The sequence below is a fragment of the Myxine glutinosa genome, chromosome 2, assembly GCF_964187855.1.
Source record: "Myxine glutinosa chromosome 2, kmMyxGlut1.1, whole genome shotgun sequence".
NCBI classification, from domain to species: domain Eukaryota; kingdom Metazoa; phylum Chordata; class Myxini; order Myxiniformes; family Myxinidae; genus Myxine; species Myxine glutinosa.
The window spans coordinates 3,477,198-3,497,207 of record NC_136262.1 but is presented as its reverse complement, the minus strand read 5'-3'; the positions used below and the strand labels follow the sequence as shown (position 1 = coordinate 3,497,207).

General features: G+C 35.2%; 1 protein-coding gene across 1 annotated transcript in view; it reads right to left on the bottom strand.

Moving 5' to 3' along the window:
• The window catches only part of NFS1 (NFS1 cysteine desulfurase), a 129,152-nt gene that overhangs the window by 51,513 nt on the left and 57,629 nt on the right, over nt 1-20,010 (bottom strand). Inside the window, exons 9-10 of the mRNA XM_068108839.2 lie at nt 17,630-17,735; nt 1,919-2,000 (exon numbers count right to left, since the gene is read on the bottom strand). Coding sequence (XP_067964940.1) covers nt 1,919-2,000; nt 17,630-17,735 — 188 coding nt within the window. The remainder of the gene's footprint in view (nt 1-1,918; nt 2,001-17,629; nt 17,736-20,010) is intronic.

The following is a 20,010-nucleotide window of genomic DNA, read 5'->3' as shown; positions in this document are numbered from 1 at the left end:
TAAAAACCATTTCGCTACTTTGAGGATTCTCACCTCTGACTCAAAGACGGACATACAGGGAAAAATGAAATAAAATAAAACCCCTTTTGTGGATACACTTATCTGTGTCCCAAATGTCTTTCTGAGGAGGAGAGTGGTGGTGATGGCAAAACCCAGGACCTCCTGTGCCGTAGCACACAATACAATATGGCGACCACCGATGAAAAGCCCGCGCATTGAAGGCAAGTGGTGAAGACGGCCTCATCTCAGGTTCCTCGAGGTTTTCCCTCCCCTTCGCCCTTGGGATGAGCAGCGTGGCCTTCAGCCCACCACGAACCCAGCAGCCAAAGCTCCTTCGTAATTGTTGCACCAGCTTTCCTCAAAAGCGCACCAGATCCAATCGGCACCAAGATGACTAGCCTTCTTGTCCAAGCCAAGAGAGAGACTCTTCCTCTTTACTCTCTAGAGCCAATCACCGAACGTCATTCATATTTCACCCGCCCACCTCATTCCGGCCAATTGCGTACCTCGGGGCGTGGCCTGCCGGCTTTCCTCTCCGCCCCCCTAATTCCCCGCCTCGCTCGTGGGCAGGGCCTTTTGCCTATGAGGTCCAATGGGGACGGGGCTTAGTCCGGGAACCTGTTTGCTTGCAGTTGACGGTTGTTGTGGTTCAATGGTGGCTTTCATGGCCGGCCGTGGTAAATGTAATTTCAAGGTGGTGCAAAATCGTAAGGGGAAGATTACAGGGGGGGTAATCACTCACTGGGGAGAACTAGCCTGAATCCCTAGCGATAGCCTGAATTCCATGTTGTGCATGGAAAGTCCCATGCACAACATCAACCCCTTGTGGTGAACACATAAACAACCTAAAGCTCCAGTTTCCCTACTAAAGACATCGAAATTTCTCTGACGCATCATCCTTTCCGACTGTATTCTTTCATCGACCCCCCCCCATAAACGTAACAATACTTTTGTAAATTAGATATTTCTGTATTCAATTTAAACTTTCAATGTCAATTTCAATTTTCAATAATAAAAAATAATTAAAGATAATTTAATCAATGTCAATTTAATCCATTTCAAATTCAGGCTGTAAAAACAAAATGTGAAAAAGTTAAAGGGCTTGAATACTTTCTGAAGGTACTGTATGTATAACACGATAAGAACAGTCCTGCAAGATAACTTCACCTTTGTTCGTGTAACACGATAATAACCGTCCTGCGAGATAATTTCACCTTTGTTAGTGTAACACGATAAGAACAGTCCTGCAAGATAACTTCACCTTTGTTCGTGTAACACGATAATAACCGTCCTGCGAGATAATTTCACCTTTGTTAGTGTAACACGATAATAACCGTCCTGTGAGATAACTTCACCTTTGTTAGTGCAACACGATAATAACCACCCTGCTAGATAACTTCACCTTTGTTAGTACAACACGATAATAACCTTCCTGCTAGATAACTTCACCTTTGTTAGTACAACACGATAATAACCATCCTGCCCAATAACTTCACCGTTGTTAGTATAAAATGACAACTATCCTGCTCAATAACTTCACCTTTGTGAGTATAACATGATAACCATCCTGCGAGATAACATCACCTTTGTTAGTATAACATGATAACCATCGTGTTAGATAACTTCACCTTTGTTAGTGTAACACGATAATAACCGTCCTGCTAGATAACTTCACCTTTGTTAGTATAACATGACAACCATCGTGTTAGATAACTTCACCTTTGTTAGTATAACATGACAACCATCGTGTTAGATAACTTAACCTTTGTTAGTGGAACACGATAATAACCATCCTGCTAGATAACTTCATGACCCGCACTATCATCGTGACCCCAAGGTAATCGTTGGCCTATTGTGTGTTGAACAGAAAGTCCCATGGGATGGCTCCATTGGAATGATTTATCTCGTCATGCTTCACCTTCCTGATGAAAGCGCCACATCTTTTAGCGCCATGAGCAATGACTCTCCTTCCACGAAGGCAAAGGACAGGTTCACACAACCTGCAAAGGAGGGAGGACAAGCCATCAAGCTTATATAGTGGGACTTGTTAGAGGAAATAATCTTAACAATAACGAATATGCTCAAATAAACAAGCAAGTGGACATCAAGCTTATATTGTGGGAATTATTAGAGCAAATAATCTTTACAATAACGAATATGCTCAAATAAACAAGCAAGTGGACATCAACCTTATATAGTGGGAATTATTAGAGGAAATAATCTTTACAATAACGAATATGCTCAAATAAACAAGCAAGTGGACATCAACCTTATATAGTGGGAATTATTAGAGGAAATAATCTTCACAATAACGAATATGCTCAAATAAACAAGCAAGTGGACATCAAGCTTATATCGTGGGAATTATTAGAGGAAATAATCTTAACAATAACGAATATGCTCAAATAAACAAGCAAGTGGACATCAAGCTTATATCGTGGGAATTATTAGAGGAAATAATATTTACAATAAAGAATATGCTCAAATAAACAAACAAGTGGACATCAAGCTTATATAGTGGGAATTATTAGAGGAAATAATCTTAACAATAAAGAATATGCTCAAATAAACAAGCAAGTGGACATCAACCTTATATAGTGGGAATTATTAGAGGAAATAATCTTTACAATAACGAATATGCTCAAATAAACAAGCAAGTGGACATCAAGCTTATATAGTGGGAATTATTAGAGGAAATAATCTTTACAATAACGAATATGCTCAAATAAACAAGCAAGTGGACATCAACCTTATATAGTGGGAATTATTAGAGGAAATAATCTTAACAACAACGAATATGCTCAAATAAACAAGCAAGTGGACATCAACCTTATATAGTGGGAATTATTAGAGGAAATAATCTTTACAATAACGAATATGCTCAAATAAACAAGCAAGTGGACATCAAGCTTATATCGTGGGAATTATTAGAGGAAATAATCTTTACAATAACGAATATGCTCAAATAAACAAGCAAGTGGACATCAACATTATATAGTGGGAATTATTAGAGGAAATAATCTTTACAATAACGAATATGCTCAAATAAACAAGCAAGTGGACATCAAGCTTATATTGTGGGAATTATTAGAGGAAATAATCTTTACAATAACGAATATGCTCAAATAAACAAGCAAGTGGACATCAAGCTTATATTGTGGGAATTATTAGAGGAAATAATCTTTACAATAACGAATATGCTCAAATAAACAAGCAAGTGGACATCAACCTTATATAGTGGGAATTATTAGAGGAAATAATCTTTACAATAACGAATATGCTCAAATAAACAAGCAAGTGGACATCAACCTTATATAGTGGGAATTATTAGAGGAAATAATCTTAACAATAACGAATATGCTCAAATAAACAAGCAAGTGGACATCAAGCTTATATCGTGGGAATTATTAGAGGAAATAATATTTACAATAAAGAATATGCTGAAATAAACAAGCAAGTGGACATCAAGCTTATAAAGTGGGAATTATTAGAGGAAATAATCTTTACAATAACGAATATGCTCAAATAAACAAGCAAGTGGACATCAAGCTTATATCGTGGGAATTATTAGAGGAAATAATCTTTACAATAACGAATATGCTCAAATAAACAAGCAAGTGGACATCAACCTTATATATTGGGAATTATTAGAGGAAATAATCTTAACAATAACGAATATGCTCAAATAAACAAGCAAGTGGACATCAAGCTTATATCGTGGGAATTATTAGAGGAAATAATCTTTACAATAACGAATATGCTCAAATAAACAAACAAGTGTGGCCCTGAATGGGTTTCTCTCATCTCCTCTTCCTGTTCAGGCTGGAGTTCCCCAAGGTAGTGTTCTGGGCCCTGTGCTTTTTCTGGAGTTCATCAATGATCTTTCTGACTCTCTTGAAAACCCTCTCTATCTCTTTGCTGACGACTCTACTCTCTATCGCTCCATTCCTCATCCCTCAGATCGGCAGTCTGCAGCCTCCTCACTCTCTGCAGACCTGGACAAAATCACAGACTGGGCAAACAAATGGAACATGTCTTTCAATCCTGATAAATCTCACACTCTTACGATGTCTCTCCGAAAAGACCGACTGGAAAACCCTCCCATCCACGTTCTGAACAATCCTCTCCAAGAGGTTCTGTCACTCAAGCTTTTGGGTCTCACTATTTGCCATGATCTTTCCTGGGAAAACCACATTTCAAATCTGGCCTCCAAAGCCAGTCGCCGACTGGGCATCCTCCGTCGTGCGAAGTCCTTCCTTGGCACACCTGAGCTCCTCACCACATACAAGGCTTTCATCCACAGCTCTATGGAATACTGCTCTCCCCTCTGGTCTGGTGCTCCTGCCTCACACCTAGCCCGTCTGCACGCTGTTGAAACCAAAGCATTCAGAATCATTGGAATCTGCCGCGATGAAGCTAACTCCAAGGGCCTTTCACTCACTCACCGCAGGCAGGTTGGTGGTCTTTCCGTCTTCTACCGACTCCTCTCTGGCCTTGCCCCCCCCAGCCCTCTCTGGGCTCTGTCCCCCAAATATTTCTACAGGTCGCTCAAGATCTGCCTGCAACCCTCTTATGGTTAAACTGCCAAAATCAAGACTTTCTGCTCACCTTCACTCCTTCATTCCTCTTTTCTCCCGCCTCCGGAACAAACTCCCTCACTCTCTTCAATCCCACTGCACCCTCCAGGTCTTTAAAACAGCTGTTCACCACCATCTCTTATCCTCCCCCATCCAAAACCTTGATCTTTTATACCCCCGCTAATTTCGGTCCGCTTGTGTTTTATACCTCTCCCCCCCCGCCCTCCCCTTCCCATGCCTCTTGCCCCCAAGCCCTCTTCCTCCCACACTTCTCTCTGCTCTCAAATGTTGTGGTTGTGTGCTTCCCCTTCTCTCCCCATCTTGTCTTCCGCTCCCTCTTTTTGTGTGTTTTGTTTGTCTGGTTGATTTGTTTGTGAAATAAATGTTAGCTCTTTCACGAGCCTCGATTCAGTATACAACAAAAAAGAAAAAAAAGAAAAAGAAAAAAAAGTGGACATCAAGCTTATATAGTGGGAATTATTAGAGGAAATAATCTTCACAATAACGAATATGCTCAAATAAACAAGCAAGTGGACATCAAGCTTATATATTGGGAATTATTAGAGGAAATAATCTTCACAATAACGAATATGCTCAAATAAACAAGCAAGTGGACATCAACATTATATAGTGGGAATTATTAGAGGAAATAATCTTTACAATAACGAATATGCTCAAATAAACAAGCAAGTGGACATCAACCTTATATAGTGGGAATTATTAGAGGAAATAATCTTTACAATAACGAATATGCTCAAATAAACAAGCAAGTGGACATCAACCTTATATAGTGGGAATTATTAGAGGAAATAATCTTTACAACAACGAATATGCTCAAATAAACAAGCAAGTGGACATCAAGCTTATAAAGTGGGAATTATTAGAGGAAATAATCTTTACAATAACGAATATGCTCAAATAAACAAGCAAGTGGACATCAACCTTATATAGTGGGAATTATTAGAGGAAATAATCTTTACAATAACGAATATGCTCAAATAAACAAGCAAGTGGACATCAACCTTATATAGTGGGAATTATTAGAGGAAATAATCTTTACAACAACGAATATGCTCAAATAAACAAGCAAATGGACATCAAGCTTATATAGTGGGAATTATTAGAGGAAATAATCTTTACAACAACGAATATGCTCAAATAAACAAACAAGTGGACATCAAGCTTATATAGTGGGAATTATTAGAGGAAATAATCTTTACAACAACGAATATGCTCAAATAAACAAGCAAGTGGACATCAAGCTTATATAGTGGGAATTATTCGAGGAAATAATCTTTACAATAAAGAATATGCTCAAATAAACAAGCAAGTGGACATCAAGCTTATATAGTGGGAATTATTAGAGGAAATAATCTTAACAATAACGAATATGCTCAAATAAACAAGCAAGTGGACATCAAGCTTATATATTGGGAATTATTAGAGGAAATAATCTTCACAATAACGAATATGCTCAAATAAACAAGCAAGTGGACATCAAGCTTATATATTGGGAATTATGAGAGGAAATAATCTTTACAATAACGAATATGCTCAAATAAACAAGCAAGTGGACATCAACCTTATATAGTGGGAATTATTAGAGGAAATAATCTTAACAATAACGAATATGCTCAAATAAACAAGCAAGTGGACATCAAGCTTATATATTGGGAATTATTAGAGGAAATAATCTTCACAATAACGAATATGCTCAAATAAACAAGCAAGTGGACATCAAGCTTATATTGTGGGAATTATTAGAGGAAATAATCTTAACAACAACGAATATGCTCAAATAAACAAGCAAGTGGACATCAAGCTTATATAGTGGGAATTATTAGAGGAAATAATCTTTACAATAACGAATATGCTCAAATAAACAAGCAAGTGGACATCAACCTTATATAGTGGGAATTATTAGAGGAAATAATCTTTACAATAACGAATATGCTCAAATAAACAAGCAAGTGGACATCAAGCTTATATATAGGGAATTATTAGAGGAAATAATCTTCACAATAACGAATATGCTCAAATAAACAAGCAAGTGGACATCAAGCTTATATTGTGGGAATTATTAGAGGAAATAATCTTAACAACAACGAATATGCTCAAATAAACAAGCAAGTGGACATCAAGCTTATATATTGGGAATTATTAGAGGAAATAATCTTTACAATAACGAATATGCTCAAATAAACAAGCAAGTGGACATCAAGCTTATATAGTGGGAATTATTAGAGGAAATAATCTTTACAATAACGAATATGCTCAAATAAACAAACAAGTGGACATCAAGCTTATATATTGGGAATTATTAGAGGAAATAATCTTTACAATAACGAATATGCTCAAATAAACAAGCAAGTGGACATCAACCTTATATAGTGGGAATTATTAGAGGAAATAATCTTTACAATAACGAATATGCTCAAATAAACAAGCAAGTGGACATCAACCTTATATAGTGGGAATTATTAGAGGAAATAATCTTTACAATAACGAATATGCTCAAATAAACAAGCAAGTGGACATCAACCTTATATAGTGGGAATTATTAGAGGAAATAATCTTTACAATAACGAATATGCTCAAATAAACAAGCAAGTGGACATCAACCTTATATAGTGGGAATTATTAGAGGAAATAATCTTTACAACAACGAATATGCTCAAATAAACAAGCAAGTGGACATCAACCTTATATAGTGGGAATTATTAGAGGAAATAATCTTTACAATAACGAATATGCTCAAATAAACAAGCAAGTGGACATCAACCTTATATAGTGGGAATTATTAGAGGAAATAATCTTTACAATAACGAATATGCTCAAATAAACAAGCAAGTGGACATCAACCTTATATAGTGGGAATTATTAGAGGAAATAATCTTTACAACAACGAATATGCTCAAATAAACAAGCAAATGGACATCAAGCTTATATAGTGGGAATTATTAGAGGAAATAATCTTTACAACAACGAATATGCTCAAATAAACAAACAAGTGGACATCAAGCTTATATAGTGGGAATTATTAGAGGAAATAATCTTTACAACAACGAATATGCTCAAATAAACAAGCAAGTGGACATCAAGCTTATATAGTGGGAATTATTCGAGGAAATAATCTTTACAATAAAGAATATGCTCAAATAAACAAGCAAGTGGACATCAAGCTTATATAGTGGGAATTATTAGAGGAAATAATCTTAACAATAACGAATATGCTCAAATAAACAAGCAAGTGGACATCAAGCTTATATATTGGGAATTATTAGAGGAAATAATCTTAACAATAACGAATATGCTCAAATAAACAAGCAAGTGGACATCAAGCTTATATTGTGGGAATTATTAGAGGAAATAATCTTAACAACAACGAATATGCTCAAATAAACAAGCAAGTGGACATCAAGCTTATATATTGGGAATTATTAGAGGAAATAATCTTTACAATAACGAATATGCTCAAATAAACAAGCAAGTGGACATCAAGCTTATATAGTGGGAATTATTAGAGGAAATAATCTTTACAATAACGAATATGCTCAAATAAACAAACAAGTGGACATCAAGCTTATATATTGGGAATTATTAGAGGAAATAATCTTTACAATAACGAATATGCTCAAATAAACAAGCAAGTGGACATCAACCTTATATAGTGGGAATTATTAGAGGAAATAATCTTTACAATAACGAATATGCTCAAATAAACAAGCAAGTGGACATCAACCTTATATAGTGGGAATTATTAGAGGAAATAATCTTTACAATAACGAATATGCTCAAATAAACAAGCAAGTGGACATCAACCTTATATAGTGGGAATTATTAGAGGGAAATAATCTTTACAATAACGAATATGCTCAAATAAACAAGCAAGTGGACATCAACCTTATATAGTGGGAATTATTAGAGGAAATAATCTTTACAACAACGAATATGCTCAAATAAACAAGCAAGTGGACATCAACCTTATATAGTGGGAATTATTAGAGGAAATAATCTTTACAACAACGAATATGCTCAAATAAACAAGCAAATGGACATCAAGCTTATATAGTGGGAATTATTAGAGGAAATAATCTTTACAACAACGAATATGCTCAAATAAACAAACAAGTGGACATCAAGCTTATATAGTGGGAATTATTAGAGGAAATAATCTTTACAACAACGAATATGCTCAAATAAACAAGCAAGTGGACATCAAGCTTATATAGTGGGAATTATTCGAGGAAATAATCTTTACAATAAAGAATATGCTCAAATAAACAAGCAAGTGGACATCAAGCTTATATAGTGGGAATTATTAGAGGAAATAATCTTAACAATAACGAATATGCTCAAATAAACAAGCAAGTGGACATCAAGCTTATATATTGGGAATTATTAGAGGAAATAATCTTCACAATAACGAATATGCTCAAATAAACAAGCAAGTGGACATCAAGCTTATATATTGGGAATTATGAGAGGAAATAATCTTTACAATAACGAATATGCTCAAATAAACAAGCAAGTGGACATCAACCTTATATAGTGGGAATTATTAGAGGAAATAATCTTAACAATAACGAATATGCTCAAATAAACAAGCAAGTGGACATCAAGCTTATATATTGGGAATTATTAGAGGAAATAATCTTCACAATAACGAATATGCTCAAATAAACAAGCAAGTGGACATCAACCTTATATAGTGGGAATTATTAGAGGAAATAATCTTAACAACAACGAATATGCTCAAATAAACAAGCAAGTGGACATCAAGCTTATATAGTGGGAATTATTAGAGGAAATAATCTTTACAATAACGAATATGCTCAAATAAACAAGCAAGTGGACATCAACCTTATATAGTGGGAATTATTAGAGGAAATAATCTTTACAATAACGAATATGCTCAAATAAACAAGCAAGTGGACATCAAGCTTATATATAGGGAATTATTAGAGGAAATAATCTTCACAATAACGAATATGCTCAAATAAACAAGCAAGTGGACATCAAGCTTATATTGTGGGAATTATTAGAGGAAATAATCTTAACAACAACGAATATGCTCAAATAAACAAGCAAGTGGACATCAAGCTTATATATTGGGAATTATTAGAGGAAATAATCTTTACAATAACGAATATGCTCAAATAAACAAGCAAGTGGACATCAAGCTTATATAGTGGGAATTATTAGAGGAAATAATCTTTACAATAACGAATATGCTCAAATAAACAAACAAGTGGACATCAAGCTTATATATTGGGAATTATTAGAGGAAATAATCTTTACAATAACGAATATGCTCAAATAAACAAGCAAGTGGACATCAAGCTTATATAGTGGGAATTATTAGAGGAAATAATCTTAACAACAACGAATATGCTCAAATAAACAAGCAAGTGGACATCAACCTTATATAGTGGGAATTATTAGAGGAAATAATCTTTACAATAAAGAATATGCTCAAATAAACAAGCAAGTGGACATCAAGCTTATATATTGGGAATTATTAGAGGAAATAATCTTTACAATAATGAATATGCTCAAATAAACAAGCAAGTGGACATCAAGCTTATATATTGGGAATTATTAGAGGAAATAATCTTAACAATAACGAATATGCTCAAATAAACAAGCAAGTGGATATCAAGCTTATATATTGGGAATTATTAGAGGAAATAATCTTCACAATCACGAATATGCTCAAATAAACAAGCAAGTGGACATCAAGCTTATATAGTGGGAATTATTAGAGGAAATAATCTTAACAACAACGAATATGCTCAAATAAACAAGCAAGTGGACATCAAGCTTATATAGTGGGAATTATTAGAGGAAATAATCTTTACAATAACGAATATGCTCAAATAAACAAGCAAGTGGACATCAACCTTATATAGTGGGAATTATTAGAGGAAATAATCTTTACAATAACGAATATGCTCAAATAAACAAGCAAGTGGACATCAACCTTATATAGTAGGAATTATTAGAGGAAATAATCTTTACAATAACGAATATGCTCAAATAAACAAGCAAGTGGACATCAAGCTTATATATTGGGAATTATTAGAGGAAATAATCTTCACAATAACGAATATGCTCAAATAAACAAGCAAGTGGACATCAAGCTTATATAGTGGGAATTATTAGAGGAAATAATCTTTACAATAATGAATATGCTCAAATAAACAAGCAAGTGGACATCAAGCTTATATATTGGGAATTATTAGAGGAAATAATCTTCACAATAACGAATATGCTCAAATAAACAAGCAAGTGGACATCAAGCTTATATTGTGGGAATTATTAGAGGAAATAATCTTTACAATAACGAATATGCTGAAATAAACAAGCAAGTGGACATCAAGCTTATATATTGGGAATTATTAGAGGAAATAATCTTTACAATAAAGAATATGCTCAAATAAACAAGCAAGTGGACATCAAGCTTATATTGTGGGAATTATTAGAGGAAATAATCTTCACAATAACGAATATGCTGAAATAAACAAGCAAGTGGACATCAAGCTTATATATTGGGAATTATTAGAGGAAATAATCTTCACAATAACGAATATGCTCAAATAAACAAGCAAGTGGACATCAACCTTATATAGTGGGAATTATTAGAGGAAATAATCTTAACAACAACGAATATGCTCAAATAAACAAGCAAGTGGACATCAACCTTATATAGTGGGAATTATTAGAGGAAATAATCTTAACAACAACGAATATGCTCAAATAAACAAGCAAGTGGACATCAACCTTATATAGTGGGAATTATTAGAGGAAATAATCTTTACAATAACGAATATGCTCAAATAAACAAGCAAGTGGACATCAACCTTATATAGTGGGAATTATTAGAGGAAATAATCTTAACAACAACGAATATGCTCAAATAAACAAGCAAGTGGACATCAACATTATATAGTGGGAATTATTAGAGGAAATAATCTTCACAATAACGAATATGCTCAAATAAACAAGCAAGTGGACATCAAGCTTATATAGTGGGAATTATTAGAGGAAATAATCTTTACAATAACGAATATGCTCAAATAAACAAGCAAGTGGACATCAAGCTTATATAGTGGGAATTATTAGAGGAAATAATCTTAACAATAACGAATATGCTCAAATAAACAAGCAAGTGGACATCAAGCTTATATAGTGGGAATTATTAGAGGAAATAATCTTTACAATAAAGAATATGCTCAAATAAACAAGCAAGTGGACATCAAGCTTATATAGTGGGAATTATTAGAGGAAATAATCTTAACAACAACGAATATGCTCAAATAAACAAGCAAGTGGACATCAAGCTTATATAGTGGGAATTATTAGAGGAAATAATCTTTACAATAACGAATATGCTCAAATAAACAAGCAAGTGGACATCAACCTTATATAGTGGGAATTATTAGAGGAAATAATCTTAACAACAACGAATATGCTCAAATAAACAAGCAAGTGGACATCAAGCTTATATAGTGGGAATTATTAGAGGAAATAATCTTTACAATAACGAATATGCTCAAATAAACAAGCAAGTGGACATCAACCTTATATAGTGGGAATTATTAGAGGAAATAATCTTTACAACAACGAATATGCTCAAATAAACAAGCAAGTGGACATCAAGCTTATATATTGGGAATTATTAGAGGAAATAATCTTTACAATAAAGAATATGCTCAAATAAACAAGCAAGTGGACATCAACCTTATATAGTGGGAATTATTAGAGGAAATAATCTTTACAATAACGAATATGCTCAAATAAACAAGCAAGTGGACATCAACCTTATATAGTGGGAATTATTAGAGGAAATAATCTTTACAATAACGAATATGCTCAAATAAACAAGCAAGTGGACATCAAGCTTATATATTGGGAATTATTAGAGGAAATAATCTTCACAATAACGAATATGCTCAAATAAACAAGCAAGTGGACATCAACATTATATAGTGGGAATTATTAGAGGAAATAATCTTAACAACAACGAATATGCTCAAATAAACAAGCAAGTGGACATCAAGCTTATATAGTGGGAATTATTAGAGGAAATAATCTTTACAATAACGAATATGCTCAAATAAACAAGCAAGTGGACATCAACCTTATATAGTGGGAATTATTAGAGGAAATAATCTTTACAATAAAGAATATGCTCAAATAAACAAACAAGTGGACATCAAGCTTATATATTGGGAATTATTAGAGGAAATAATCTTTACAATAAAGAATATGCTCAAATAAACAAGCAAGTGGACATCAAGCTTATATATTGGGAATTATTAGAGGAAATAATCTTTACAATAAAGAATATGCTCAAATAAACAAACAAGTGGACATCAACCATATATAGTGGGAATTATTAGAGGAAATAATCTTTACAATAGCGAATATGCTCAAATAAACAAACAAGTGGACATCAACCTTATATATTGGGAATTATTAGAGGAAATAATCTTTACAATAACGAATATGCTCAAATAAACAAGCAAGTGGACATCAACCTTATATAGTGGGAATTATTAGAGGAAATAATCTTTACAATAACGAATATGCTCAAATAAACAAGCAAGTGGACATCAAGCTTATATATTGGGAATTATTAGAGGAAATAATCTTCACAATAACGAATATGCTGAAATAAACAAGCAAGTGGACATCAAGCTTATATAGTGGGAATTATTAGAGGAAATAATCTTTACAATAACGAATATGCTCAAATAAACAAGCAAGTGGACATCAAGCTTATATAGTGGGACTTGTTAGAGGAAATAATCTTTACAATAACAAATATGCTCAAATAAACAAACAAGTGGACATCAAGCTTATATAGTGGGAATTATTAGAGGAAATAATCTTTACAATAACGAATATGCTCAAATAAACAAGCAAGTGGACATCAACCTTATATAGTGGGAATTATTAGAGGAAATAATCTTTACAATAACGAATATGCTTAAATAAACAAACAAGTGGACATCAACCTTATATAGTGGGAATTATTAGAGGAAATAATCTTTGCAATAAAGAATATACTCAAATAAACAAGCAAGTGGACATCAAGCTTATATAGTGGGAATTATTAGAGGAAATAATCTTTGCAATAAAGAATATACTCAAATAAACAAGCATTCTGAGTATTGCGCTGCAATACATGTCCCCTACCGGCATTGGTTAGCACTGTCATAGAAGACAGTATTATGACTTACCGCACTCCAAATTATAGTCCGGAAAACTGTTGGAGAAATTCCCCAAAGTTCAAAGTGCCATAACTTTGTCAAAAATGATCGAAACGTCGTGAAGTTCGAACTTGATCTGTAACTTATCATGTGGAAACGATGTACCAAGTATGAAATCATTAGCATTAAGAGTTTAGGAAAAAAGTCCGGAAAGCTGTTCTTTGCGTGACGGAGACAGACTGACAGACAGAGGGACGGAGGGACGAAGTGCAAACCTATAGTCCCCTACGGTGTACACCGGCAGGGGGCTAACAAGCAAGTGGATATCAAGCAGCGAGAAGAGATAAATATTATTCGACTGGGCATACACAGGAGTTGAAAATCACTTTTTACCACCATGAACGACCATCACCAACAATTTGTGTTTGCAAGTGATAAAAAGCTCGTTTTCCTATATTTGCGTAAAGGCCATCTGAAGGTCAGATTACCATGACCTCTAACCTTCCAATCCTTTTGGGGAAATCCATTTTGGTAAACATGGTAAACACAGCATTTTATTTCTTCAGAATGAATTTGGGAATCTTCCTTGATCATGATGACAGTAGTTTCCCTTTGTTGAAAACTATTACTATTACTATTACTATAAATATTACTATAACTATTACTGTAACTATTACTATAACTATTACTACTAGTACTACTGGTACTACTACTACTATTACTACTACTTGTTTATACATAATGTTGATCAGACAATCACAAACAAAACGTCAAAAATAAACCAGAGTGACAAAGAACAAAGTTATTTTGTCAGATTTGCCCAAACAGCTCTGTCAGCTGCGGCGGATTTCAGTTTGTCCGTATGCGGCCCAGTGTCACTGCAGACAATATTAGCGGATTTCAGTTTGTCCGTATGCGGCCCAGTGTCGCTGCAGACAATATTAGCGGATTTCAGTTCGTTTGTATGTGGCCCAGTATCGCTGCAGACAATATTAGCGGATTTCAGTTTGTCCGTATGCGATTATAGCCTGGTGTTGGCTTAGCGGTTAGGGTGCCGGCTTGGGATCCTAGGATCCTGGGTTCGAATCCCGGTCAATCGCTGAATTAACACGAGGGGGGTTGACTCATTTTAACTCATTTAAATTCAAATTACTCATTTTAACCATTTCTAATAGCAGATTACTCATTTTAACAATTATTTTAACAAATTACTCATTTAACCATTCCTTATAACAAATAACCTGGTTTTAACTATTCCTGATAAATTACTCATTTTAACCATTCCTTAGAGCAGATTACTCATTTTATCCAGTCCTTCCAACAGATTACTCACTTTAACCATTCCTTAAAACAAATTACTCACTTTAACCATTCCTTAGAACAAATTACTCACTTTAACCATTCCTTACAACAAATTACTCACTTTAACCATTCCTTATAACAAATTACTCACTTTAACCATTCCTTATAACAAATTACTCACTTTAACCATTCCTTATAACAAATTACTCACTTTAACCATTCCTTATAACAAATTACTCATTTTAACTATTCCTTGAAACAAATTACTCATTTTAACCATTCCTTATAACAAATTACTCATTTTAACCATTCCTTATAACAAATTACTGGTTTTAACCATTCCTTATAAGAAATTACTCACTTTAGCCATTCCTTTTCACAAATTACTCACTTTAACCATTCCTTATAACAAATTACTCACTTTAACCATTCCTTATTAAAGATAACTCATTTTAACCATTCCTCATAACAAATTACTCATTTTAACCATTCCTTGAAACAAATTACTCATTTTAACCATTCCTTGAAACAAATTACTCATTTTAACCATTCCTTGAAACAAATTACTCACTTTAACCATTCCTTATAACAAATTACTCACTTTAACCATTCCTTACAACAAATTACTCACTTTAACCATTCCTTATTAAAGATAACTCATTTTAACCATTCCTCATGACAAATTACTCATTTTATCCATTCCTTGAAACAAATTACTCATTTTAACCATTCCTAATAGCTGATTACTCATTTTAACAATTATTTTAACAAATTACTCATTTAACCATTCCTTATAACAAATAACCTGGTTTTAACTATTCCTGATAAATTACTCATTTTAACCATTCCTTGTAGCAGATTACTCATTTTATCCAGTCCTTCCAACAGATTACTCATTTTAACCATTCCTGAGAATAAATTACTCATTTTAACAATTCCTTATAACAAATTACTTATTTTAACCATTCCTTATAACAAATTACTCATTTTAACCATTCCTTTTAAAAGACTACTCATTTCAACAATTCCTTATTAAAGATTACTCATTTCAACAATTCCTTATAACAAATTACTTATTTTAACCATTCCTTATAACAAATTACTCATTTTAACCATTCCTTTTAAAAGACTACTCATTTCAACAATTCCTTATTAAAGATTACTCATTTCAACAATTCCTTGTAACAAATTACTCATTTTAACCATTCCTAAGAATAAATTACTCATTTTAACAATTCCTAATAGCAGATTACTCATTTTAACCATTATTTTAACAAATTACTCATTTAACCATTCTTTATAACAAATTACTCGTTTTAACCATTCCTTAAAACAAATTACTCATTTTAACAATTCCTAATAGCAGATTACTCATTTTAACCATTATTTTAACAAATTACTCATTTAACCATTCTTTATAACAAATTACTCGTTTTAACCATTCTTTATAACAAATTACTCATTTTAACCATTCCTTATAACAAATTACTCGTTTTAACCATTCCTTTTAACAAATTACTCGTTTTAACCATTCCTTGTAACAAATTACTCGTTTTAACCATTCTTTATAACAAATTACTCATTTTAACCATTCCTTATAACATATTACTCATTTTAATCATTCCGTATGACAGATTGAACATTTTCAAAGTAATATTAATCACATTTCTCTTGGAATGCTGCAATATGTTTTTAACGTCTCTCCGATGTGCTTGAATTACTAAGTTGGTGACTTTGAAGCCATACAAGGTGAAAAGTTGTTTTATAAACTCAGTGTAGGAGATCAAAAAGGAAAGTGAGATTGGCACCGAGCGGGGTCTAGGGCTCCTGGTAGTTTGTTTACAGACTACACCACTCCAAAATATGGGGTAGGAGACCCTAAATAAGTAATTTTAAGGCAATTCCACAAAAGTAAGTGTTCAATTAACTGAACAAACAGAGATTTCAAGCAAATTGAATTTATCACAAGGTTTGGTTGGAGGTCACAATACAATACTTTATTAACATTTGAGAATAAAAACTATCAAAAAAAAGTTGTATTATTATGAGGAAGATAGAATATGAGATGTCATATTATCACCTTGATCCCCAATCAATATTCCCACATCCTTTAATCATTTATAGGAACCTCCATTCGAAACGTCTAAAAGCCTTTGCACCACATTAGGATCACAAATCCCTGCCATTTGAAGGCAAAGTCTAACTGGATGAAACACTTTCATGTCACTAATCTCCAAAGCACAGACGACGGGCTTGGCTTGGGTTTAAAAAGGCCACATGGCGAAACTTTCATTCACATTTAATGTGGAATAAAATCTATTTATAAAAAAAATCCCCTTCCCTCATTGCAGCTTTGAGATAAGTGGAACTAGTGATGTTAAAGTTGGAATCAAAGGTTAAAATTAGCAAAAGCGTTGAGTGTATATTCAGCATTTTTCCAATTCCACTCCAACCTCAAGCTCCATCTTTCCTTCATTAAGTACATGTTTGTAGACATCACCACCATATCCCCTTACGATCGGGGCCACATACCAGGGTATCTCCTCTCAGGGTCTCCATTTAGATGCACGTCAGACACATTCTCCATGATCTTGTCCATGAGACACTTGGATAAAGATGAAATCCTCTTATGATCATACTACAAGGCAAGGAAAGAAAGGGTCATCAATAAATATTGTTAATACACTTTCTGCCATTTTACAACACCTTAGGCTACAGCAGAGTAAGTGAGGGAAAGGGTGGGAGAGGGGCAGTATCCATGGACATGGCTTGGGGTAGGTGTACAGAACAGGAGGAGGAAGCCATTCGGCCAGTCGAGCCCGAGCGAGAATGTTTAATGAGATGTGCTCATTACTCCTGGTATCACATGCACAAATCCTCACCATAATACACTTACACATCATATTAAAGCTGGTCTTGCCCTTCATTGCAAATAACGTTTGCTTGGCGAGCGAGAAATGCTGTAAGATTTGTTATAGTGGGGGGGCCAATGTTTTCCCGTTGAATTCAAATGTTAATTTGTGGACACTGGTTGGGTTGTCTTTAGGGATGATAGAAGTTGTAGAAAAAATATGTCTCCATTTTTTTCAAGTTCTTTATAGCGGCCATTTTGGATTATCAAAATGGCGTTTGTTGAAAACCGAAATTGTCATTATCTTGGCTTCTAAATGACCTAGAGTGTTAATTTTGGTGTCCAAATGTACATATTTGCGGATACTTAATCCAATAAACACACATTTATACACCTACATATGATCAAAAGGGTTCTTATGGCAGCCATCTTGGATTTTCACGCACTTATGCCAACACATATATATATTTTTTTACACATACATATACATATATATACACATATATATATATATGCACTTATGCCCAGACTGTGGTTGATAGGTCGTGGTGCTCCTTGCGTGTAGCTGATTGTGAGCCAGCCATCTGACGGGCTTCTTCAGCAAGCCTACTCAGCTCTGGTGCTGTCAGAAAGAACCTTTCGCGGGCACTGGCATTCTGGGTAATGCCCACAATACCCCCTGTCACCTTCATGATCCTGTTGATGTGCTCCAGTGCATGGTCCACACCTACAGCACAGAAGGGGATTTCATTCTTATGGACACTGAAGTTCCCATCCATGAACTCTTGGTAGATCCCTGGATCTGTCATCTTCAGGGCCTTCATCTCTGCAAGGTACCGGGGAGTCAGCCTGGCATATTTCTGTTTGTCATGTGCAAAGAAGTATATGCACATCTCATCCAGTGAAGACAGGTGAAGCTCAAATTGTCCATCACGGGTGGCACGGATGAATGTGTATATCAGCATTATCATCCGCATGTAGCGTCGCACAAACTTGAACAGTGGACTCTTGGCTTCTTTCCTCTCATCAAACTTTGCCATGGCCTCCAGGACTTCGTTTGACTCGAGGACAGCTAGCATGTTGTTCTGCGCGCTTGTCATCTCCTCTCGGTTGTGTAGATGACAGCTCTGGGCAACCTGTTGTGCTGACTGGGTAAATGGGCCCCTCAGATGGGGATGCTCTTGGAAGAATTCGTCCACATAGAGGTCGAAGAGGGCTTGGACAGTGGTGATGTGGGCCTCCAAAGCCCTCTTCATGTGCTTGGCTTCCAGTATTTGTCTGGTCGTTGTTGGGCCATAGATATCAGCCTCAGACCAAGCCTCGTCAAGACCACTGTCCTCTATGGCATTCCCAGCAGCCCTCAGTGCAGCCATCACAGTGTGCATCTCCCCTAGTCGCAGTACCCACTTGCCTTTGCAGTCATCTCTGGTCATCTCCAGCTGTTTGGCTCGCTCATACAGGGCCATGTCTAAGGTGATCACTGTCTTCCTATCGGGACCCATGACCATGCAGTTGATTTGCTGTGTCTGTTTCAAGACTGTTATCAGTGTTTGCCATTCATGGGCTGGTGCTGCTACCAATGGCAGGGCGTTGACCTCTGTCAGAGGCTTCGAAGAGGAGAGCAGTGAGTTGTAGGCTGTCCAAGTTGGGATATCGTGATGCTTGATCCTACTGCCAGGTGGTTGTTTTGGATCGTGGACGAGTGACCCAACAGGGTCAGCATGCTGGGGTTCTGCAGCTTGCAGCTGGTCATCTGGTGGGATGATGTCGTCTTGTACGTCCTCAGCTTCAGCTGTTCGCATGATTGTGCGTGAAAGTAGCCACACTGTGTCCGTCGCAGAGTACGGCTTGGTGACATCTGGGTTTGACCGTGTCTTGAAGCTATATGTGGTACCTGTGGCAGATTGTTTGTTTGGTGCTTGGCAAGGAACAAAGTCTGGAGCAGTCAGAACCTTGAGTGAGCGGTGTCTGGCCTTTCGGTCATGTAGTGTCAGTGTTCTATGTTCATCTGTGGAGGGTGCATGTTCCCGTCGTTGGTAGAGTGCCCAGGCTGTAGCATGGA